Source organism: Heterodontus francisci, chromosome 36 (assembly GCF_036365525.1).
Source record: "Heterodontus francisci isolate sHetFra1 chromosome 36, sHetFra1.hap1, whole genome shotgun sequence".
Lineage (NCBI taxonomy): Eukaryota > Metazoa > Chordata > Chondrichthyes > Heterodontiformes > Heterodontidae > Heterodontus > Heterodontus francisci.
The window spans coordinates 33,038,487-33,064,015 of record NC_090406.1 but is presented as its reverse complement, the minus strand read 5'-3'; the positions used below and the strand labels follow the sequence as shown (position 1 = coordinate 33,064,015).

The window sequence follows — 25,529 nt, the reverse complement described above, 5'->3', positions numbered from 1 at the left end:
AGAATCCAGGAGTGCAGATAACTTGGAGGGTTGTGAGGCTGGAAGAGATTAAAAATAAGGAGGGAGCGAGGCCATAGAGCAATTTGAAAACAAAGATGAGAATTTTAAAATTGAGGCATTACTTAACTGGGCTCCAGTGTAGGTCAGCAAGCACAGGGGTAATAGGTGAATGGGAGTGTTAACAATATCAGCTAACATGAGAGCCAGAAATGGAAGTTGAGTGGTCAACAGTTTAGTGGGAATAGGGTCAAGAGAGTGGGAGTTGGGGCTCATGGACAAGATGAGCTCATGGGAAGATAGGAGAGAAACTAGAGAACAACGTGACTTCGGGGTTTGGGCCGGGGGGATGGGGGGGGGGGGGGGGATCCTCAGATCAAGTTTAGCCCAGTGGGCTAAGGGAAAGGAGCGAAATGGCAGAGGCAGTTGATTGTAACTAAGATTGAGACTGTCCAATGAAGTTTATGAGCTCCTTGAACTTGTTTTTGTAGGTGAGGGTGGAGGAGACAGGGGAAAGGGGTTTAAGAAGACGGTTTGCAGTGGAGAAAAGAAGCCGAGGGTTATCTTTGCATTCCAGGATGATCCTGGAATAGTGAGCAGTTTTTGCAGATGGGGGCATGGCCTGAGTGCTTTGTGGTCCAGCCAACTCTGGTGGTGAATGGCTGAACCAGTTGTTTGCCATATCCATTCATATCTGTGACCATGGACTTAAGGGAACAGGGGTGAGGGATGTACTGGGGGGAAAGACCAGGGTGATAGAGAGTAAAGGTTTAATGGGGACTAAGGCATCAAAGATGGATATGAGGGTGTGGTTGAGCAGATCAGTCATTGTGGAAATGTCATGGTGAATGGAAGACCAAAGGCTAGCCAGTTGGAATTTTAAAAGTGTAGTTGGAAGTGAATTGGGTGAGTTTTTTCTTGGGGTGGACTCAGAGGGAAGGGGAAGAGAGATGTGGGTGAGGGTGATTCAAGGAAGTGATCAGACTGGCCTTATCTGTGATAGGTGCAATGGGAGGAGTGAGGCCATGTTGGATGGCAAGGTCGAGGGAGAAATCATTAATATGGGTTGGGGTGTTTCCTATCCTGAGAGTGCTCGATCAGACAATGTAGAGGGAGCTTTCCTCTGCATCTACTCCATGCAGTACTTGACCTGGAGGTACTTGATAGAGTATAGAGGATGCTTTACTCTATATCTAAGCCATGTTGTACCTGACCTGGGAGTGTTTGCTGACATGTGGAAAAAGTGCCCCATTCTCCTTTAATTGATACCACTCATAAGCACTAATTCACCCAGAAATTTGGAGGTGTAGGGAAGCCAATTTTCCAGCTTGGATTTTTTCTATAATAGTTAACTAGAATTCCGACAATGTACTTGCCAGTTGGTTGCAATGTTTATAGAGGAGGAACAGTGACTGATATTGATACAACTTTGTTAGGTAAGGGATATGGAACCAAGACCACATAAATGGAGTTAAGATATAGATCAGCCATCAGCCAATTGAATGGCAGAACAGGTTCAAGGGGCTGAATGGCTGACTCCAGTTACTATGCATGTGATAATTGTGCTTTGGTACTATTTATCTGTTCTCAGTTAGGGAGAAGTGGTGAAATGGTTGTTCATCTGATGAAGTTCTTCCTTAGATCCAATACATTACTTGTACTTTCCCTGACGGCCCAGTTGGTAAACACAACGAGTAACTGAACTAAACAGATCAGAAGATGTCAAGTTCAATTTTCGCCTTTGATACATCTTTTACATCTCCTGTGTGGATGCTATTTTGTGCTCAATAAAAGTTTAAAAGAAAATTCTCTATTATCTTGAGTAGCTGGATAAGTATCCATCTTGAGAGTACAATTCCTTCACTGTCGTGGGGTCAAAATCTTGGAACTCCCTCCTGAACAGTACGGTGGGTGTACCTACACCACATAGACTGCAGAGGTTCAAGAAGGCAGCTCACCACCATCTCCTCGAGGGCAATTAGGGGTGGACAATAAATGCTGTCAGTGATGCCCACTTCCCATGATTGAATAAAAATAAAATCACTGACTAACATGAGGGAGTAAAACTGACCGTTATCTGTACAAAAGCAAAGTAGTGTGGATGCAGGTCAGGCCGTATCTGGGGAAAGAGAAACCGATTTAATGCTTCAAGTTAATGACCTTTCATCAGAACTGAACACCCGGCCTTGAATGAGAGCAGGAATGATACTGACAGACTTGGGGCTTTGAGGGAGAAAAGAACATTTAAGGAATCTAGTTATTTGTTTTTTTAGAAAACAAGATGAAGGCAAGGCCGAAGTGGAGAAACACCAAGATTGAAAAGACTAGGAGAGAAATCAGAAATAGTGGTTAACTAACGCCAAGCTTGTCTTTTAAAAGCCTGTAGATTGTATGTGAAAGGAAAAAACTGAGAAGGAAGGCATTCCACAGTTTTAAGGATTAGAGATACTGTAACGAGTCTCAATTTCAACATAATGCAGGGAAGAAGAAAGAGTGTGCAGAATGGAGTATTTTAGAAGTTCAGAGGAGCACCTACTATACCAGTATTGATTTTTGAAGAGAGAGGAAAGAGAAAGTTTGTGATAGAGAGACAGAGCAAAGTACCGGAGTTAGTCACGCTGAACAGAGTCAGCTGTTCGCGATATTTGTATATGGGCTGTGAAAATATTAGTTTAACTTTGGCCTGAGATGATATAATCTTAAAAACTAGAAGCCTGGCAAGATTGGAGCATATAATAAAATGGGAACTTGTTGGTTTTTAAACCTGCTGTGCTCAATTATCTCCATGAGTTTCTTCCATAAAATGTGATGAAGGAAGCAGGGGTAGATCGGACATGAAGAGCAAAAGGAGCCAAAATTGCCTGAGCTCCTGAAACTCCAACAATTGTATTTTCAGCGTGTTCTGTTATCAGTGTGCTGTTTTAGTTAATTAAATTGTGTGTTATTTTTGTTTAGGTTGTGGAATTTTTTTTAACTACCATGCAGTGTGTATGCCTCAATGAATAGTTATGATACAATGAATACATTCAAAAATCAGCAATTGAGAAAACGTATCACAAAGTTGTCTCTAGATGTGCGCATTCCATCTTTCGTTCACTCCCAACAGATCCTCTGAATCCACTTGACTGCCCCCTGTTGAACCTCATTGACAGCCTCACTCCCACAGAGCAGAACTTCACAACCCTACCCAGGTGAGACCCAATGTGAATAACAGTGACCAAAGCAGGAGTATATCCATATTCCCTAATTATGAGCAGGCCGTCCATATGCAGCATACCATATTCCATGTATATAGGCACTCGCACCGCTTCCCATTATTGAGATAGGAGCCCTTGCTTCTTGCTACCCCCTCCAGCTGTGGGCACATGTACAGTTGCCCTACCTGTCTGCTGCATGATGTTTTTCCTGTCTCCTGCTGCTGTTAGCCAGCGGGAGAATTAGACAGAGATGTCATAAATATATTTCCCCACATAAAGTACTGAAGGACGCTGGGTGTTCCTCGTCCATGGTATTTTTGCAGCTCAGTGTAGGACTCGGCCACTTGACCAGGAAGCTCCCAGTCTGTGGTGAGGTAGCTGGTCAGTCGGTGGGTTGCTACATTTGGCCTTAACTCTTCTTGGGTTGGGGGTTGGTATGGCAGGTTGCGGAGGCGGGGGGAAAGCAAGGCAGTGGGTTCCCGCAGGATTATAAATGTGAAACTCATGCTCTCTCAGTTCACACGTAAAATAGCCATTTAGGGGAGGCATCAGATTTTTCCTTCTAACCCCCCTCCCCTGTATGGATGTTTACTCCAGCACAGAACCAGCACTTCAGGCAAGAAAGGTTAAAATGAAATAGTAGATTTAAAAGGCTTAGCTGTGAGTGCTACAGGTCATTCACACCATCTGTTCAGAACACAGACTGGTTCCAGGCTGGTCAGCTCCGTTTTTTGCCCTGTGTACCTGCCAGCTAAGGAGCCAAACCTCATCACCTCCCTGTTACGAAAAAAAATTCTCAGTAATGTACCCACAGTATCAGTAGACAATGATGAATGATGTGTTAACTGGGGCAGGCAAAGATGAGTGATGCATATACTGGGACTCTGCCTTGGTATAGGTTACCAAGTTATTTTTAACAGTAGTTAGAGAGTTGGGTGAACAGGACAATACTTGGCAGACAAAGCTAGATAGGAATAGAACAAGAAGCATCATTCACTAGAAGAAGCTAATTATCTATCCTCCATCCATAAGGAATGTAGAGATATAGGAACATGAGAATATGTAGGGACTAGGAAAGGTTCAAAACCCCACTTATACTGACCAACCTTCTCTTTGCAATTCTTTACCCATCTTCTTACCATACTCCACATCCCATCTACCAACCTTCTCATCACACCATGCACTTTAACCCCACCTACCCACTTTATCATTGCACCTCAACTCCACCTACCAATCTCATTGCCATACCACTCAGCCCATCTACTTGTACTGTTTTTAGTTCAATAACTTTACCTGTTAATTTTGTTCTCCCTATGTGAGAGCACAGGGGTGAATTATAGCACCCCTATTGTTATACTCCAGAAAGCCAGGTGGAGAAGGATAGAACTGGAGCTAATCTTTACACACTTTTGTAAGCATTTATTTACAGAGATACATATTGCAAACATGCCGCTCCTAATCCAACAATTACAGTTTCAGTTCCGAAGAAGGGTCACTGACCCGAAACGTTAACTCTGCTTCTCTTTCCACAGATGCTGCCAGACCTGCTGAGTGAATCCAGCATTTTTTGTTTTTGTTTCAGATTTCCAGCATCCGCAGTATTTTGCTTTTAATTACAGTTTCAGTCTGCTCCTATTTATAGGAGCACAAGTGAATCCCTAGTTGATGCCCACCACCTGCATGCAATTAAATACAATTAATATGCAATTAACAACTATTGTCCTCCTGAGATCAGTTACCACAACACAATTGGGGTTTTGAACTTGTGGCCTTCTAGTCTGTGTAGCTGTGTTGTACACTGTCTATGTATGAGCCCGGAGGTGTTTCCCTCTGTATCCACAGTTTGATCGCTCATTGGATAAAATTCTTCTACGTGGCTTTTCTTCTTACTCCAATCCTCCTAACTTGTGTACCTGGTATTTGAACCATTTGTCAGAGTAGGAACAGGAGTAAGCCCCTTGAGCCTGTTTTGCCATTCAATGAGATTATGGCTGATCTTTGACCTAACTCCATATACCCTCCATCTTACATTCCTTAATAATTTTGGCTAATGAAAATCTATCATTCTCAGTTTTAAATTGACAATTGACCTAGCATCAATTGCTGTTTACAGAAGAGAGTTCCAAACTTCTACCACCATCTGTGTGAAAAATTGTTTCTTAATTTCATTCCTGAAAGTCCTGGCTCTAATTATTTGACTATGTCCCCTGGCCCTGGACTCCCCAACTGGTCCTGGGAGATGCATTCTTGCCTGTCACTGAGACTGTTTATACATTATCGGCAACAGCTTATATTTATATATGGGGATTGTCCCATAACAAAATGCCCCTTTATAGGATGAGGGGCCAGCCATACCATGCAGGACCTAGAGGAAAAGTCAAGATTTGGGGCTGACAGTGTGTTCAAAGGTTAGATTTTGGGGGGTTTTTGAAAAGGAGAAGAGAGATTGCAACGAGGAGGGATTTGTGAAGAGAGAGTTCCAGGGTATAGGGGTGTGGTGGTTTTAGTATTTGCCATTAATGGAAGAAGAAAGGGAGGACCAAAGTGAAAACAACAACAGGTACATGGTGAAAGTCGGACTGAAAAGAGTTGCAGAGAGAGATCAGAGACACCAGCGTCATTCCACTTTTAACAATCTACTGCAGACACATAGTGATTGGGAGTTGTGGTAGATGCCAGGTTGATTGCAGCTTGTGGAGGCTATGATGCAGCCTATTGTGTTTCTGTGTCCAGGATGTAAATTAATTTGCGTCTGGCATATTAGCAGCACTGTTCCAGCAGCTCAGAAGACAGCAAGTCACGAAGGTGAATCAGCAGCTACTCTCTGCCCACAGCTGTGTCTGATAATATTTACACGTGTACCAGAGGCATTGCCCAGTGGCTTAGTGGTTGAATGCACTGCCTCGCTTGTTACTGAGCCTTACTGACTAGGAAGGGCATGGATTCAAATCTCCGTCTGTGTTGGTTGCGCACAGTGCTCCTGGGCTAGAGATGGGGATTCGGGGGGGTGGGGGAGGTCCTAATCACTGGCTCCTGCTGGAATGTGCACATGTGGATGTTGGCTGAGAGTAGGATCAGGCTTGGGTGGGTGGGTGGGATGGAGTCTGCAATTGAATATCCCACTGACACTGTATTAAGAAAGGAGTTCCTGGCAATAATGCACCACATAATCCTGGAAAACACAGTGCCAGCACGAGAGGAAGAAATAAATTTGCAGATAAGAAGATAGGAAATATCATGGCGCTTTCAGCTCTCACCACAGGCCTACAATGTGGAGTATGGCTGCCTTGGGTGTGCGTTTGTGCGTGTGGATCTGTGCTGGTTTGTGATGGGGCGTCTGTGCTTTTGTGTTGGAGTCTTTGGCTGAGCACCATGAAACCTTAGGTTCACATTTAAACCTGTAATCCATGTTTCATTAATTGGTATTGCATGGTTCATTTGGTGATTGATCCACCAATGAAGTGACCCTGCTGAGACAGCTGTTCCCAAATATTTGAGGCCCATAAAATACAAACAGAATAAACCAAGAATAAAAAATAGAAGAACAAATATCATTGAGTTGTCTACTCTCGAAGGGTTGGGTCCCTAGGACCCATGGGCAGCAATCTGGACATCACTGACTAGTGGAATGTCATGCCAGCTGTTGTTCTCCCTTTACCACAATCAAATTTAAATAAGAATCTGGAAAAGTCTTGAAAAAGTCAGATGTGTAGATAATTCACAATTTAGAAATATGCTGAAATAAAGACTTTGATGCTTTGCTACCGATGCTATCCTTCAGCTGAGAGGTTGAACGAAGGCTCCATCTGCCTGTTTCAGTGGTTCAGTGTGAATGTTAAAGATCCCACAACACTATTTGAGTTAGTGTGCAGAGTTGTCCTGGTGTACTGGCCACCATTAACGCATCCCAACAAAACCAGATTAATTGCTGATTTATTGCCTTACTGTTTATGGGATCTTGCTGTGTGCAAAATAACTGTCTCATTTTTTCATGTTCCAAAAGTTACTACACTTCAGAGTAGCTCATTGTGTGTGAGGCACTTTGAGAACTTTGAGAGTCGGGGGAAGGTGCTATAATCAATGAAAATCTTCCCTACAATTTCATCTGTGAGCCACAAAGAGCTCCAGAGTTGAGCTTTGGGGGAATCATTATTTTCATCTAGGATTGACAAACCAAAGTGCCTACCTGCTCTCTCATGTCATCGAGTCATAGAGCTATACAGCACCGAAACAGGCCCATCGTGTCTGTGCCGGCCATCAAGCACCTAACTATTCTAATCCCTCTAACCTGCATGCTATTAATTGGAGAGCCCCTGTGGGCGAAATGGCCATTCCTGCTTTTCCTTTCACCATTTGTTCTGTTGGTGCTCAATTTTGGTCATGCAAAACAGAGGTTAATGGCAGCTGAGTGGATCCTGAATGTAAGTGAAAGGGAATGGATTATTTTCACTAGTATTGAAGATATTGGCACTAACTTGATGCTGTAACTCTGTCTGAGTGACATCCACCAATGGAGAAATTGAAAGACGGAGAGTGGTTAAAGTGGAAGTTGGGGCAGGAGGTGGGCTTTGTGGTGGGGATACAATGTAGAGAGTAGGAATGAAGTCACCTGGGACGTTGTAGCAGCAAAAGAGAAAGGTCATGGAGACATTGAGTTGTTAGGTCAGGTTTGTTTTGCAATGTATGTTTGAACTTTTCTTACTGCTAGAATTGGCAAATGTCATACAGTATTTATTTGAAAGGACACTATACTGTAGGATAAGTGCAGAGAGTTGCACTCTATCCTGAGGTGCCATTGAGTTTGCTGTTTTAGACAGAGTCCTGTGTTGTCCAGTCCTCTTCAGAGCAGCAGAGGCTTTGAAGTGGCAAAGGGAGTCGATTCATGAAACAACACAAGTTGTCCTGGACCTTCTGTGTTACTAACCTTTTGTCAAAGGTTACAATCCCCAGCTTGTATGTTGTTCAAGGGTCACTCTTGGGAATGCTGCAACTCATTCCACTGTAGTGATGGGAGTCATTTGCATCATCCCGCATGCAGAGCTTGTGGTTTCAGAAGTCACCCTGGGCAATTCCTGATGGGGAAGGGTGAAAAAAGATTATGGGACTGAAAGACTAATAGGGCCCCTTCACTTGCTCTGTGGTTGGCATTCTGAACAGCACTCCACTTGTTTCCCTTGCTGGGGAATGATGGGATAAAGGACAGCAGTTTGAGCCACACACGCCAGATGCAGCAGATCTGGTGAACTGAGAGTGAGGGGAAAGACCAGGCTGCAAATCCTGTTGGGACCTTGTTATGAGCATTGCTTATCTAAAGTCTGACTAGAATATGATTCATGGATCTTTTTCTTTTTAAAAAAAAAAAAATTGTCTGAAAAGATTTGCAATGTTTGGAAATTTTTGCTGTTATCCAGCATGTCCAGTCTTCTGATGTGGAGGAGCCTGTAACTAGAGTAATTAACAGAATAACAGGCTGAGGGAGGGAGGAGAGCTTATTTGCTGAAACTTACCTCAGATCTGTACTTACACCTACATGGCAGTCCTTTAATTTTGTGTATTTTTAGCCGAGCAAGTGAGTACTGCCCCTTAAGTATGTGTGCTCTAGTTATGTACTACCTTAAATTGTTACTGAGGATGGAAGCAACTGTAATATTTTATTTTGTCTTATTTTCCCTTCTCTTGCTGGGGTGTGGTTCCAGTGGTTCAGGCTGCTGTTTTGGTTTCCCACCCAAGTGACCATTCAGCCTAGATTGTGACTATCAGCAGCCTGCTCTACTGTGGAGGCATCACAGCTGACACACTCCCATTCACTCGCTCATTTTCCAGTGGAAGTCAATGGACAATGATCAGGACTAGCAATTCTAAATGACTCTTCTATTCCCACCGCCCCCCCACCCACAACACAGGGACACTGAGGCCAATTGTAGTGACCCTACAGACATCCCAGCTGGGATCAGCAAATTCAGCACAGAGCAAGGAGGGTATTTGATAGTGTGAGGTGTCTTAAGTGATTGGGCAAGGGTGTTGGCATTTGCAAACCCATTAGCATCCCCTTTTTTCCCACTATTCTTGGAAATGAAGAATATATGTTTGGTGTTGACACTATAACATCATTTAACAGGAATTGGTAAACTCTGAAAAGTTTGAATATAAGAGAATTAGAGTAGGAAGTGGGATCAGAGTAGATAGTTCCAGTTGAAGATCAAGGACTGACACAGGCATAAAGGGCCGAATGACCTTATCCTGTGCTGTATTTTCGATGACTATATGCACATGTTGGTGTGTATTAGAGTTGATAAGCTGTACCAGAAGTGCTCATTGGCTAATGTTTGTGCTCATTGGGTCAGCTCCATTGGAACTGTTGTTGCTAAATGTCCCAGATGCTTTACATTCTGTCCAAATGTATCTCATTCTTGAGTCTTATTTGAAATCCTTGAACTATTTTTGTAAGGGTGTTTTTGGGGAACACTTTCCCTTTTTTACCATATTTTTATCCGCAGCCTTAGTTTGTCCGACTCCTGTCACTGAGAGGTTGCCAGCTGGCTCCCGGGACATTGGCAGCTCTCCAGCAGGCACCAGAGCTCAAGCCCACTGGAAGCTGGGAAATATTCTGATTTATTATGGCCCTCTTTCCACCTTCCTTCTCCTGAGAGAAATCTCATAACCACACTCCTCCCCCATATTTAAAAATGAAATTTTCCAACAGCTTGCTTGAACATGCCAAATTGTAAGAGGTTTTTCACATTATTGCTGATTGTGTTGCTTCAGGTACTTAAAGATTTAATGCTACTTTAAGCAGTCTGGGAATTTAGAGTGGGAGAAAGAGAGATTTTAGGGCATAATTAAAGTCACATGTCTTTGAGCTCACTTACAGTGCCCTCCACAGCCTAATAAGCCAGTCAGTACTCATCGTAAAGTCCCAATTATCAAGAATTGCCACTTGAATGTGAGATACCAGAAGGCGATTGCAGTCTATAGAGTGGTACCTAGGTCAAAATCAGCTCCATCAGGAGAAGAGGGCAGAAAATTGAGCTGGTTGCGGCGGGGGGGTGGGGGGTGGTGCGGGGGAGATCATTAGGGACTGGTCAGCAGCATGATGGATGCAATGTTATTTTGTGGATTGTGGAAAATGCAATAAATGTAAAGAATTTGTGTTTAGTGAATGTTAAATGTCTTCAACTCCCTTTGTAGCTAAGGTGGTGAAGACATTGCTGAGTAAAGCACCCAGCCCATACAGGCCAAAAAGGACCCAGTTTCAGTCCCCAGTCTGTGCTGCTTTAGCTGATTTCAGCCAGGATAGGGGCTGTGCCACCAATGTTGGCCACACATGAGGTCAGTTAGATCACTGAAGCTCAACCCTCTCAGTCCCATCTTTGTACCCAATTTTTTTTGTATTTCCCCTGTGCTTTTGCCTTTCTCGTGCAGACATTAACATTCCAAACACTAATCACTCTTTGTTTGAAAGCGTTCTACATTGTGAAAAGTTTTGTGTTTGCTTAAGGATCACTACAATATTACAATACTAATTGCTCCATGGATCAAATCCCAATATAGGTCCATGCTAACTGATGCAAGAAGCAGCTCTTGTGTGATTATATTGATTAATCAGATCCTATCCAACACACAAACCACACTTTTTATTTTATGTTTCTATTCTTAACATTTTTGTAATTATTTTAATGTTCCTTTTTTAATAAGTATTTATTTCCTCCTACACAACTGGGTTTGACCAACTCCGCCTCTCAGGTCTGTTGGAGCTGAACCTCCCCTTTCCTTCCCTCTGATCCGCTACTTGTCTTTCTTCCAGACAACCCCAACCTTAGTTTGGCATCCCTGCCCTGTCCAATCTGAGTTTTGTGACCAACTCCTGGGATTATGAATTTGGTCTGTACCTTTGACCTTTGCTCCCTCCAGTCTCTGCACCTCCAATTCCATCCTTTGTACCCAGAGAGAAACAAAATTGTTTCTGCAGAAGTCATGGGAACTGAGCCAAGAGTCTGGCTCCAGGTCTAGTCTCCATAAGAGCTGCGATCAAAAGGAAAGAGACAAAGTGGGTCAAGGAATAAAGGGAGGGGAAAGGTCAGAAAGAGTCACACAGATACAGAGACAATGACAAAAAGTGTTTGAGAGCTTTACAGAGAAAAGGAATTAGAAAGTGGAATATGATTCGGAGCAACAACATGCATTTATATAGCGCCTTTAAAGTAAGAAAATGGCCCAGTGCGTTACACAGGAACAACAGGTGCAGAAAGTGAAAGGCAATTTATTTTTGTCCATTAGTGAAAAATAAATGTAAATTCATTTAAATTTGTCCTCTGTTCTTAGTTTCGTGGAATCATAGAAAGCTTAAGGAACAGAAAGAGGCCACTTGGCCCATCGTGTCTGTGCCGGCTGAAGACACGATCCACCCATTCTAATCCCACCTTCCAGCATTTGGTCCATAGCCCTGCAGATACAGCACTTAAGGTGCGAATCAAGACTCGTTCTGAATGAGTTGAGGGTTCTTCTGCCTCAACTACCCTTTCAGGCAGTGAGTTCCAGACCCCCACCACCCTCTGGGTGAAAAACATTTTTCCTCAACTCCCCTCTAATTTTTCTACCAATCACTTTAAATCTATGTTCCCTCGTCACTGACCTCTCTGCTAAGGTAAATAGGCCCTTCACCTCCACTCTATCCAGGCCCCTCACAATTTAGTACATTTCAATCAGATCTCCCCTCAGCCTTCTCTGTTCCAAGGAGAACAACCCCAGCCTATCCAATCTTTCTTCCTAGCTGCATTTTTCCAGTCCTGGCAACATCCTTGTAAATCTCCTCTGTACCCTCCAGTGCAATTATATATTTTCTGTAATGAGGTGACCAGAACTGCACACAGTAGTCAAGCTGTGGCCTAACCAATGAGTTATACAGTTCCAGCATAACCTCCCTGCTCTTACATTCTATACCTCAGCTAATAAAGGAAAGGATTCCATATGCCTACTTAACCACCTTATCGACCTGTCTTGCTACCTTCAGGGAAATGTGGATACTCACTTGCTCTACACTTCTCAGTATTTTCCCATTAATTGTGTATTCCTTTGCCTGGTTTAACCTTCCCAAATGCCTCACCTCACACTTCTCCAGGTTGAATTCCATTTACCACTTTTCTGCCCATCTGACCAGACCATCAATATCTTCCTGCAGCCTACAGCTATCCTCCTTGCTATCTACCACACGGCCAATCTTTGTGTCATCTGCAAACTTCTTGATCATGCCCCCTACATTTATGTCCAAATCGTTAATATATACCACATAAAGCGAGGGACTCCATATTGGCGCCATTGGAAACAGCCCTCCAGTCGCAAAAACACCCGTCAACAATTACCCTTTGTTTTCTGCCACTGAGCCAATTTTGTATCCACCTTGCTGCATTTCCCTGGATCCCATGGGATTTTATTTTTTTAACCAGTCTGCCATGTGGGACCTTGTCAAAAGCCTTGTTAAAATCCATGTAGACCACATCAACTGCACTACCTTCATCTATCTTCCTTGTTACTTCTTCAAAAAATTCGATCAAGTTGGTCAAACAAGATCTTCCCTAAACCAATCCATGCTGACTATCCTTGATTAACCTGTGCCTTTCTAACTGACAGTTTATCCTGTCTCTCAGAATAGATTCCAATAATTTGCCCACTACTGAGGTTAGACTGACTGGCCTGTAATTATTCGGTCTATCCCTCACTCCCTTTTTAAACAGAGGTACGACGTTAGCAGTTCTCCAATCCTCCGGCACCACACCTGTATCCAGTGAGGACTGGAAAATGATGGTCAGACCTTCGGCTATTTCCTCTCTCACTTCTTTTTACAGCCTGGGGTACATTTCATCCAGCCCTTGTGATTTTGTCAACTTTCAAGGATGTTAATCCCATTAAGATTTCCTCTCTCCCTATGTTTATCACATCCAATACTTCACACCCCTCTTCCTTAACTATAATATCTGCATCGTCCCCTTCTTTTGTGAAGACAGTTTCAAAGTATTCATTAAGAACAATACCAACACCTTCCACCCCTACACATAGGTTACCTTTTTGGTCCTTGTTCCTTGTTTATGTTGCAGTAGTATGCTGGCTATACTTTATTTAATTCTTCATATCCCTCTGGGAGGCCCCTTCAAAACCACCACCTTTCTACACAGTCACCTTCTACAGTCTTTGCTCATTCGTGTTACACTTGAATCAGCCTTGTTGCTCTTCTCTGCATCTCAGTTGTCCTTTTGGCAACACGGTGACCAGATCGAAACACAGTATTTTCCAATTATTTCTTTTTTCTTGGGATGTAGGTAGTGGTTGAAAATGCTCATTTATTGCTCACCCCAAGTTGCCCTGAGAAGGTGCTAGTGGACCTTCTCCAATTGGAGGTGGCACAACACAGGTTCACCATAATAACACTGGAACTTAAAAGGCAAAATTATGAGGACAGGTTGCATAAACTTGGTTTGTATCCCCTTGAGTTTAGAAGCATTTATTTACATTAAAATGTAGTGGAAAACTGCAACTTTCTACCCAAAATGGCCGTGGATGCTGGGTCAATTTAAATTATTCATGAACTGAGTCCTGTTTAGAGTTAACACCTAGTGACACCGAAGATCCCCTCCTATTTCTCAATCACATGCTGGCCCTCAGTAAAATCATCTGAAAACGCAGCATCAGTTTCCAGATGAATGTTGACTACACCCAGCTCTACCTCACCAGCACCTTTCTGACCCCTCCACTGCTTCTAAATTGTCGGACTGCTTGTCTGACAGCCATGATCGGATGAGCAGAAATTTTCTGCAACTAGACATTGAGAAGACTGAGGTGATTGTTTTCAGACCCCAACACAAACCCCATTCCCCAGCCACTGACTCCATCCCTCTCCCTGGTAACTGTCTGAGGCTCAAGCAGACTGTTTGCAACTTTGGTGTCATATTTGCCCCAGAGATGAACTTCCAACCACATATCAGCACCATCACTGACACTGCCTATTTCCACCTCCTTAACATCACTCAATTCTACCCCTGCCTCTGCTCACTTACTGAAATTTTCATCTATGCCTTTATCTATAGATTTGACTATTCCAACACACACCTGGCTGGCTCCCCACATTCTACCCTTCATAAACTTGAGGTCATCCAAAAACACTGCTGCCTGTGTCCTAACTTGCACCGAGTCCCATTCAAGGATCAGCCTTGTGCTTGCTGAGCAGATTGGCTCCTAGTTAAGCAACATCACAATTTTTAAAGTTCTTATCCTTGTTTGCAAATCCCTCCATGGCCTCTCCCCTCCCTCTCTCTGTAACCTCCTCCAGTACTATAATCCTCTGAGATATCTACGCTTCACCATTTCTGGTCTCTTAAGCATCCTTGATTTTAATCACTCCACCGATGGGACTTTGCTTTCATCTACCTAGGCCCTAAGCACTGGAATTCCCCCCTTCAACCTCTCCACCTCTCTTTCCTGTTTTTAAGATTCTACTTAAAATCGACCTCTTTGACCCCAAGATTCTAGTCATCTGCCCTAGTATCTCTTTGTGTGGCTTGACCTCAAATTTTATTTGGTAAGGCTCCTATGAGGCACCTGGGATGTTTTACTATGTTAAAGACATGTTGTCGTCATTGTCTAATCTTTGTGTGTTACTGCAATTATCCACTGTGCCCAGATGTACAACCTAACCATATTTTCTTTCTTGCAACAATAAATAAACCCTAAAATGAAAAAGTTGAGCTCCTAGATGTCCTGTGGCTTCCCACTGAACCACGTAAGGAAAGCTCCAAGTTCAATCCCTGGCCTGGCCTGTGCTGAACAAAGGTCCTTTAGCTGAGGTGTTTTTGGGGTGAAGGGTCGAGGGTGGTGGTTGGTATAGTCGGCATCAACATTTGAGTAAAGGAGAAGATAAAAAATCAGACTAGGTTCCTGCTCTCGGTCACTATTCAGTCACGGTGAGTGAGGAAAAGATCAGCCTTGGCTATGATGCTTCCCTCAATAAAAAATAATTTTCAGGGCAGAAGAAGGTGGGTGTAATAAATTTTCTCTTATTTCGTGTAAAATGTGCTGCAAATATTGAACAATATTTTGGCAGTTCCCACATGTCCGTGCCAGAGAGAAAGAAATGGTTGGAGGCCGCTGTACAAAATGTGAGTTTCCGCTCTTTAGAAAACAAAGAGCTCTTTTAAGAAGAATGGACTCCCATTTTTATTTTTCTGCAGCGCTAAGTAAAGCCGATTGTGACCAGTGATTAAAGCTATTTCATGAGGAAAAGAATTCAGACAAGTTATGAATGGTGTTAGATTACACCATGTAACTGAGACTATACAATTAAACTTATTTTTGGTGCATATTTTTCCCATTCCCTCCTAAAAATGATTTGTTTCGGACAAATGTGTCACTGTGGCTACAGTCAGCTTATTGCTGCACTTGGCTAGTTGCTGTGTGTAAGTGGCAGTAATCTCATTACCTTTCTGTATATTGAATAGGAACAGTTGACATTCGGTACAGGACTTGCCTAACGATCTCAAGGGTTCAAAAATGAGACAGGAGTGGTAGCTTTGGAAGAAATGTTATGAACTAATTACTTTTGCAATCTCTCGTAACTTTTCTTATCTTGCTGTTTTGTCTATGCTACTGTGGCGAGCGCTCACAAACTCTCCTTTAATGTTCCTCCGAACTTCCAGATACCCTGTCTTATACACTTTTCCGCCTCCCTGCGTCCTTGCGAAGTTGAAATCGAGACTCATTGCATCATCTGCTGCTCTCACTTATTTCCAGGACTTCAAAGCTTGTGACTCCTTATCTCCTTCATTCTTCCCTTTCTTCTGCAATCATAAGCTTCTAAAAATCAAGCTTTGCATCGACCAATGGTCTGTGAGTCTGGACAATCTGGTCCTCAAAGACCAGGGTACTCGATTGTACTTGCACTTACTTATTACTTGCTGATTTGTCCTGTTCGAGCTTTGTGGGCCTGGAAGTTTGGAAAGGGCTGTTCTTGGTGTTGCCGCCTCATTGGCGGGTAAGTCTTAAATCGGAAAGCCCGAGATTTCATATGAGCTACATCATATGTAAAGAGGCTGTAACTTTGAGGCCTTGGGCGCTATGATATGCAAGTAAGTATCTTACAAAGACTAAAAGCTTGGCTACCCCTGACCTAGCTACTACTACTTAGTTTATCTTGTCTTCTGTCTAATCTTTTCAGCCTTGGTGGTGAGCTTCCCTATCAGCCTTGGACTTTTGCCTGGATTTCTCAAAATAAAAACTCTTGAGGGGTGGGGCTAATTCATGCTTTTCCTAGTAACTATTACTAGCTCCTTTTTTTAAACCCTTCAGACATATTTGGGAAGTGTTTGGTAGTGTCTTGATAAAGATTTAAAATGTATGTTATTATGTGACTCATGTCTACTGCATATGAATTTAAAAAAAGTCTGTATATACTATCTGACGTGTCAACATGTTATGTTCCTAATGTTTATATAAAGATCTGAACAAAGGTTGCCTTTAATTTCCATGTGTTTAGGGTTATGAGTAACATCCATGGCTCTCAGACCCTCTCCATTAGCTCACACAAGTACCAACATATGCTTGGTTCCTACAGGCTATGTGAACATGAAGCATCTTAGTGGACCTCAAACTTGTACATTGCCTGGTGCCCACATCTGTGCATTGTCCAGTATGGGCCATTGTGTAGTGTCTGGGAGTGGAAATGCTGGCTAATTTTAAACCACGCTCTGCACCAAACTCCAACACACAGTTGTAGCGCCCCTGGCTGTCACCCTGGCTAAGATTAGCTAACTCAGCACAGAACGGGAATGGAACCTGGGACCTTATATTCAGCACCACGCTGCCCACTACACTTGCCTACAGTAAGATCGGGGAGCAGCAGAGCTGACTGAGTGGTGGGAGAGAATGGGCTGGGCGTGAAGTTAAAAATGGATGTACAAAGACTTGCCACCCTGTTCCCACTGGATTCACGGCTGCTGACTGAGCTGTTTGGCTGTCTGACACAGACAGACGCCTTACTAATAGATGGAGATATTGGTCCTATGATGTTGTTAGGACCCCGATGGTATTTTAACAGCCTACCGAATCAGTGCCTGCCGGATGCACTCCACTCAGTAAAACCTGTCTGGGAAGAAGTGGAGGCCCTCTAAGATATGGCAGAAACTTTATTTAGTGGAGCCAGGAGGAGGAGGAGTGTTCCTGCAGGCCCAGAAGGAAAGTCTGGACCTCTTTTGACCCAGGCTACTCCCAATCGCCTGCTCTGGCACAAGCCAATTATTTGCAAGCAATAACTACCTACTGCTTGGCCTGAGGATGAGCCTTTTTAAATTGTCTCTGAACAGGGAGTACCCGAGCAGTGCTGTCAAGGAGATAGACCAATCTAAACACAGCTCCACATTAACAACAAAACATTAGAACCCTCCTCTGGACCCCAGAAATGCACAGGAGATCAGCTGGTATGTACAAAACAGGAGATGCCAAGCTGTCAAAACAAGCTATGTACCAGCTAGAGCAAAGAACCATGGGAGATGGGCATGAGAGGACAGAAGGAAGAGCATGGGGAAACCGGAAATTAGATTAAGGTTAAACAAGGTCCCTGACTTCTGTCCTCCCTTTTGTAGGTTTTTGGTAGCTTTTCATTTCTTGTTCTTTCTCGTGGGAGTGAAGCAGTTCAATGTGCCAGTATTGCCTCCCTCGATCATGGGTCAGATTGGTCCAGCTCAATGACTCCACCATGAATGGCCAACCAGAAGCTGATTTGATGGTACAAGAGCATATCGTTCCGAGCCAGATGGTTCAGATGAGTGTGGCTCATTTTACAGTTCCCCCGATTATCCACCCCCCCCCCCCCCCCCACCCCCCCAACAACCAAATTGTTTGTTTCTTAAATGATTGCAGGGTTTCTGCTGCCACCCAGAAGTTCATTCCAAGTGTTATATTGAACATATTTGACATCAACCCTGAATTTCCCTTTGTTTGATCCTTGACCCTTCCAGAATACATTCTGAATGTATTCCCATTACGCTATTTAGCTGTTTCTTAAACATCAGGTGCCATGGACCTGACTGCCAATCCCATTAGTAACTTGCATCTTGGGAGTTTTAACCATTTTTCCCACTGAGAAGATTAGGCAAGAAAATAGTCACTTGTAATGTTGAGTTGTCAAGTGTAAAATGTATACAGACAATTAAAAAAAAAATGTTGGTGCAATAGGTGTTGAAGATGCTAATAAACTTGCTTTGAACACTAAGGGAATCGAGGAATATGGGAATAGGTTGGAAATGTGAAATTAAAGTAGATGATCAGCCATGATCTTGAATGGTGGAGTAGATTTGAGGCAAGGCCTACTCCTGCTTCTATTTCTTGTGTTCCTTTGTTGTTTCCCGGACTGTAAATAATCAATTCTTTAGCCTGTCTTGGCAATTGTAGTGGAAAGTCTTTGATTCCTTTTCTGGCAGTGAGCAGTAAGAATTAAAACTGAGACACAATATTTTTGTTTACCTCACCACATTTCTTTTCAGTCAGATGGAAAAGGCTGTGAGAAGAATGCAACACAGAATAGAGGAGTTAGGAAATTAGTTTGTCACGCAGGACAACCTGCTGATTGTAGTTTTGCATAGAATGTTCATTATATTACACAAAAACACGGACCACTTAAACTAAGTGAATCTGATCACAACTACTGCTCTGTATGTTTATTCGGCTGTGAAATAAAGTAGCTTAATTTGTATGAAATCTTGTTTGTTCAGTCTGCCGTCAGTGAGGTTGAACAAAGTCCGTGTGTGAAAGCCATGAATATCAGGCTCTGGTCACAAGGGTATACTATTTTTACACTATCATACAAGTAAACCTAGAGTATTGTGAGACAACCTCCACAAAACTAAACGAGACTGACTGATGCCACCGAACCCTCAATCATCCTCCTGCGTAAAGAAATACCCCTGTAATAAACCTGCCCTTCGCAACCGTGACCCTCTGCCACTCTGACACATCTGAAAGTATTGTTGTGGTTTTTGTTTCCCCGCTGCGCCCCCACCCTCCACCTACCTTCCATCAGTAACCGGGATGAGTTTACAAACTCGTTTTCCCAGAGGGGAATCTGGGAAATACTGAGGTTTTCTATCTGGCCCGCCCAGCGCTCCAGTGTGGGTCATTATCCTCCTATTAACTGTTTCTAATGTTTTAAGGAACTGCAACCTTTTTTTTGTGCTAACTTTAAGCTTGAAATTGGAACAACTCCAGCTTTGCTCCCTTTTGAGTCCAAATGCTGCTTTATTTATAGTACTGTCAAAGTGTGACCTTGGAACCAGCTGAGAGTTCTCCAACTCATTCTCTGTCTTTTCCTGACCTACCTAGGCCTCAATCTCCTGCTACCAATGGCTGCCTGTCTATGGCAGCTTTTCAATTCCTATTTTACATCAGTATTCAAACTTAGTCAACATCCTCACTTTTATTTCTTACACTTTTTTTTTTCACCAAATTTTTCTCCTCTTGCCTTGAGGATCCTGATTTGTGTTGGGCTCCAGTTCCCCAGCTCCTGACTCTCATTGGCATTTTGTTCCCTGCTTCAAGCTGCCATTTGGTATCTCTTCCAAGTGATATCTTTCATGTGATCCAAGATGGTAAGCATGGCAGGCTATTCCCAGAATAGTGAGTATTGGTGGTTTTAGGATAGTGGGGGGCATCTATGTTGTGGCCTCAACACCCCCAGGTTAGGGAGGAGAAAAACTAGCAGAGGTTCCTGATCCTGATCACTATCTGGAGACCCCTCTGGATAATGCTGCTATGTTGACATCAAGTAAGGACAGGGTTAGGCTCCATTGCAATGCTGTCCATAGTTGAATAGCTTGCCAACACTCTAGATTTAGATTTTTAAAAAATTCATTCATGGGATGTGGGCATCGCTGGCCAGGCCAGCATTTATTGCCCACCCCTAACTGCCCTTGAGAAGGTGTTGGTGAGCTGCCTTCTTGAACCACTGCAGTCCATGTGGGGTAGGTACACCCATAGTGCTGTTAGGAAGGGAGTTCCAGGATTTTGACCCAGCGACAATGAAGGAACGGCGATATAGTTCCAAGTCAGGATGGTGTGTGACTTGGAGGGGAACTTGCAGGTGGTGGTGTTCCCATGCATTTGCTGCCCTTGTCCTTCTAGTTGGTAGAGGTCACGGGTTTGAAAGATTGATGAATGACCATTTTGATAAGGTACTGGGGGCAGCAGTGGAACCTTATCTCATTAAGAATCAGTCGCCAAGGAACCATAATCTCGAAATTAATCAGCATCTGCAGAATTCTTCCCCAGCAAGGGTTAGAAAGCAGCGATCTGTCCCCCAGCAAGAATCCGTACCCTCTGGGAGGAGGGGAGAAAATTGGGTTTGGTAAGAAATAAATGTGGTTAATTTTCAGGAAGACCATATTTCGGTCCGGTGTTGAATTAAATGAACTCGATTAGTTTTACACTCTTTGTCTCTGTTCCAGCACAGGTTACCTTTGCTACCTAATGCACAATAACCAACATGAACTTCTGGATACAGCTCAGGCTTCTCCTCTGGAAGAATTTCACCTATCGGAAAAGACAAACTGTGAGTTACAGATTTATTAAGCCAGTGTGGTCCTTGTATTTGGACTGTTCTGCTATCTTCAATGCTCCTTGTTTGTAGTGCTGGAGGTCACTGCAGAGTAGCTCTTAAAGGGGCACTGTCTGAATGAGAGTGTTTTGCAAAATGTTTTTTCTTCCTTAATTCATTGCTCCCGTGGTCACTCATTCCTTGCTGATGGGCAGTTCCATAGATCTTGTCAGTTCTCTGGTATTTCACCGAATTAGCCATTTGTCATGTGAAGCATAGACAGTGTTGACAGGCTACTCAGTCAAGTTGGGATCATAGCCAAGTGCAATCCTGTACTCATCTGTTTTCCACAATCGAGTAATTCCCTGTCACCTGAATAAAGATCATTTATTTGAACTTTGGCTGGCTGATTTATTTCTTCGCTAGCTGGGGCAGTAAGACCACTTGTGACCATGACTGATATCTGCCAACTAGTTACAGAGGGCAATGAATTTGGGAGCTTCCCAGCTCAGTGTCACCTTGGCAGTGTATTTCCCTTTGGGGCATCGATGCAGAAATGCTTGGCATATGATTTGTGGAGGCATAGAAGCAGTGTGACATTTGTTGCAATAACATATCCAACGACTGATGTGTTTGTGATGTACATAATTGCACCCTGTACTCGTAAACAAATGAGAATAGACTGTGTTATGACCGAGGTGGGAGGAGTGCACTGTCTTTTTCTTGTCCCACTTCTCCGCAGGTCACAACATATATTTTAAAAATGTTTATCCAGTTACCGATTCATCATCATATACACTACTCTTTATCCCAGAATAAAATACACCAACCAGGTTTCTTTAATAAACTAATAATTTTGCTGTTTATGATCAAACCAGACTTATCTAATAACGAATCAAAGCATTAACACAGATTGAAATATGAAAGTTTCCTTTATAAATTTCACACTCTCTCGCGCACACGCACACACAAATACAGAAATTCTCTCTGCAGAAGTCTGTTATAAAAAAAGACAAAAAAAAACTTTAGCCAAATACTTGCTAATTCTTGTAGAAAAAAAGAATATATGGAAGGAAGTCAGTTGTCCCTTATGGTCTGGTGTCTGGGTATACAGAGACGGGTCACTGGGATCTTTTCTAAAGCAGTTCTTTTCAGGTGGCGTTGAGATTAATCTGGCAGGTTTTTCCAGCTTCTCAGGAGAGATGCAGCACCAGGGATTTTAGCTCTTCCACACTGGATCTTTGCAGGGTTTCTTCAAAGAGGTAGAGAAAGAGATGCTTTTTCCTTGGCAGCCAAAACACCAATTGTCTTCAAAACAGTTCACACCCCAATTGAACCAAAACAATATTTCAGAAGTGAAACCACAAACAGAAAGTCAACCTCCTGATCTCCATAAACCTTGACATGTGGCTTCTCTGTAAACATCTTCCCCAGGTCACCAAGGTTTCTGTTGTTTATTGAACTCAAAACACATGATTTCCAGCACAGGTTGTTTTCAAATAACATCTCAAGTGTCCTTTCAGTGAACTTGGTTTTCAAAAACAATCTACAGAATCTTTTCAGTTTTAACACAAGTCCTCAAAAAAATAAAATATTAAAAAATGGAAGCACTTTCGTAACAACTGTCAAACAGTAATTTAATTGTGTAAAGCTAAAGACTTTTTAATTATAATTCTCATTGGTTTATAATTCAGTAAAATTATTTTTTTGAGCTTTTTAACTTTTTTATTGTGTGCTGATCAAGGAGACACATCTTAGTGTTGGGGAATGGAACTATTCACATTTCTGGCACCCAGTATCTACCTCAAGCTCTCTGACATCAAGTAGAGCATGGCCAGGTGTGCAGTAAAACCCATTCTGCTCAACAATGTGCCTTAGCCCCCACCTCAGATACGTACCAGCGTAACTTGTTAATTTACTTTCCCATATCAGCAATCCAGTGGCCTCTCTAAGTGAGATTGCCAATTAGTGCAGAATTGGGGCAGTTTTGTACTGCCGGGCAGGCCCTATTCCAAAACTTCTGCATTGTCATTTTAGTTTAATGTTGGCCATATTTCTATTTAATACTTTATTCTAAGTCATTTCCCAATCTCTCTCTCTGTGAAAAGATGTGTTACTTTTCCAAAACACAACCACTTTTCCTGCCTGGAGTATTGTAGGTCTCTGTCACTTTTCATTATCTACAAGGTACAAATCAAGAGTGTAATGGAATGCTCTCAACTTGCCCAGATGAGTGCAGCTCCAACAAAATTCAAGAAACTCAACACCTTCCAGGACAAAGCAGTCTTGAGTGTCATCCCATCCACCACCTTAAACATTTACTCCCTCCATCACTGACACACCGTGGCTACAATGTGTACCATCTACAAGATGCGCCAAGATTCCTTCGACAGCACCTTCTGAACCCACGATCTGAATCTTGGCCACCTAGAAGAACAAGGGCAGCAGGCATATGGGAACACCACCACCTGCAAGTTCCAGTCGAAGTTTCACACCATCCTGACTTGGAAATTTATTGCCGTTCCTTCATTGCTGCATCAGAATCCCTACCTATAGTATTGTGGTGTAGGTACACCACAAGGACTGCAGTTGTTGAAGAAGGCGGCTCACCACCATCTTCTCAAGGGCAATGAGGCATGGGCAATAAATGCTTGCCAGTGATGCCCGCATCTCCATGATCGAATTTAAGGAAAACTCCAGGCAGCTTCCAACTGCACTCTCTGCATCTTTTTTTCTGGTACTGTCATTTCCGGTCATTGGGTGACTCAAAAGTTGCTTCCCTGACTACTTTAAAGTTGTGGACTTGATTTAAAACAAATGAAACATTTCCCAGATTCTCCCTGTCATTGATATCGCTATGCGGCGCTGAAGGCAAGCTGCGTCTTTGTTGGGATAGGAAATGTGCTGTGTTTATTTTTGAAATTGCAATGACATTGCACAGAATTACCTAGAATTTTACAGCATTGAAATGGGTCACCTAGTCTATGCTGGTGTTTTATGCTCTGCATGTGCCTCCTCACATCATTTTGTCCAACCCTATCAGCATATCCTTCTATTCCTTTCTCCATCATGCACTTATTTAGCTTTCCCTTAAATGCATCTATGCTATTCACCTCAACTACTCCTCCGATTTCCACACACTAACCACTCCAAATAAAGATGTTTCTCCTGAATTCTTTATTGGAAATAATTTAAAATACTTTATAATTGTATTTATCTCTAATGCTCCTCAGTTCATTATAGCGTGGGGCAGGAGGAAGTTTAAAAAATATACAGAAAAAGTCAGGGAACAGGGGGTCTGTGAAGACCAGGGTGAAAAGAGGAGCTTTGAAAGCAGTGCGGGGAGGTGGCAAAGTGGAGAGTGAATCCAAGAGCACAAAGTGTTAGTGGTTAAAGTAGCAGCCACCGGTCACCACCATCATCATCATCAGTATGCACAGATGCTGGGGAAGTAGTTTTGAGGCGTCAATTGTGGCTCAGTGGTAGCACTCTTGCCTCTGAGTCAGAGGTTTATGGTTCAATTCACACTGCAGAAACTTGAGCACAAAATCTAGTTGACACTCGACTGCAGTACTGACAGACTGTCACACTGTCAGAGGTGACATCTTTCTGATGAGACTGTAAACTGAGGCCTTATCTGCCCCCTCAGGTAGATGTAAAAGATCCCATGGCATTATTTCAAAGAGCAGGAGAGTTCTCCCTGGTGTCCTGACCAACATTAATCACTCTGCCAATATCACTAAAGCAGATTATCTGGTTATTATCTCATTGTTGCTTGTTGGACTTTAGTGGCACTTTGGCTGCTGTGTTTCCTACATTACAACAGTGACTATACTTCAAAAATACTTAATTGGCTGTAAAGTGGTTTGGGACCTGCTGAGGTTATGAAAGGTGCTAAATAAATGTGAGTTATTTCTGCCTTAAAACTGTTACTTTCCCCCACTGTCTCCATCTGACTTTCCTTCTCCTTTGATGGTATAAATGTGCATCAGAGGTCATTTTCATTTACAAGCTACAGGAGGTTGCTGATCTCTGTGGTGTTTGTGAATTGGATTTTACCAAGTCTGATGATTTTAGCCCAAAGATAAACAAAACCGGTGTGGCAGATCAACATATGTCCATTTTGCTGGTCCTTCTATCCTTTTTATTAGCGAACAGAATGAACAGACCTTTGCTGTTGTCTCAGGCTCATTAAAGCAGACTGTGATGTGATATAGAACGTTCTGTGTGCAATGCATGTTAAAACCTGCATTAACACTTCGTAATTCCTGTGACGTTTGTTTTGCAGATTCAGCTGGTTATCGAGCTTCTGTGGCCTCTCTTTCTCTTCCTTATATTAGTCTCAGTGCGTCAGTCCCATCCACCATTTGAGCAGCATGAATGTAAGTAATATGGTGCTTGATACGAGTATGTACTGTTTCCAAGTTCCCCTCCACCATTTCTCTCCTCTCTTGAAAACTCTGCCTGTCACTGAGGGACAGTTCCCTGGGTGCTGCCTCTCACGGGGGTATGGGTTCCACAGGTGTGTGTTGCCCTCTGGGGCCTTGTATAAGTGGCCATTCTTAATGTGTGAACCTTCAAAGTGATTGTCGGCATAATAGTTAACCTTAGGTGGGGGGAGGAAGTGGCGGTGGGGAGTAATGTTATGTATTCAGATGAGAAGAAGCTATCATGTGTTTCCTGTGCTTCTTGCTGGATTAGTCCCATGTCCAAACCCTCCCTCCCTTTCCATATTCCTGCCCCTCCAGGGAGAGGCAAAAATGCAG

General features: G+C 43.0%; 1 protein-coding gene across 2 annotated transcripts in view; it reads left to right on the top strand.

Moving 5' to 3' along the window:
• LOC137351730 (phospholipid-transporting ATPase ABCA1-like) overlaps positions 1 to 25,529 on the top strand; it is a 162,285-nt gene that overhangs the window by 2,197 nt on the left and 134,559 nt on the right. The window contains exons 2-3 of one of the 2 annotated variants that reach the window (XM_068016475.1): positions 20,680 to 20,778; positions 25,052 to 25,145. In XM_068016475.1, coding sequence (XP_067872576.1) covers positions 20,713 to 20,778; positions 25,052 to 25,145 — 160 coding nt within the window. In that variant the 5' untranslated portion in view covers positions 20,680 to 20,712. Of the gene's footprint in view, positions 1 to 20,674; positions 20,779 to 25,051; positions 25,146 to 25,529 lie in introns of both variants that reach the window. The other variant, XM_068016474.1, reaches the window with a different exon arrangement.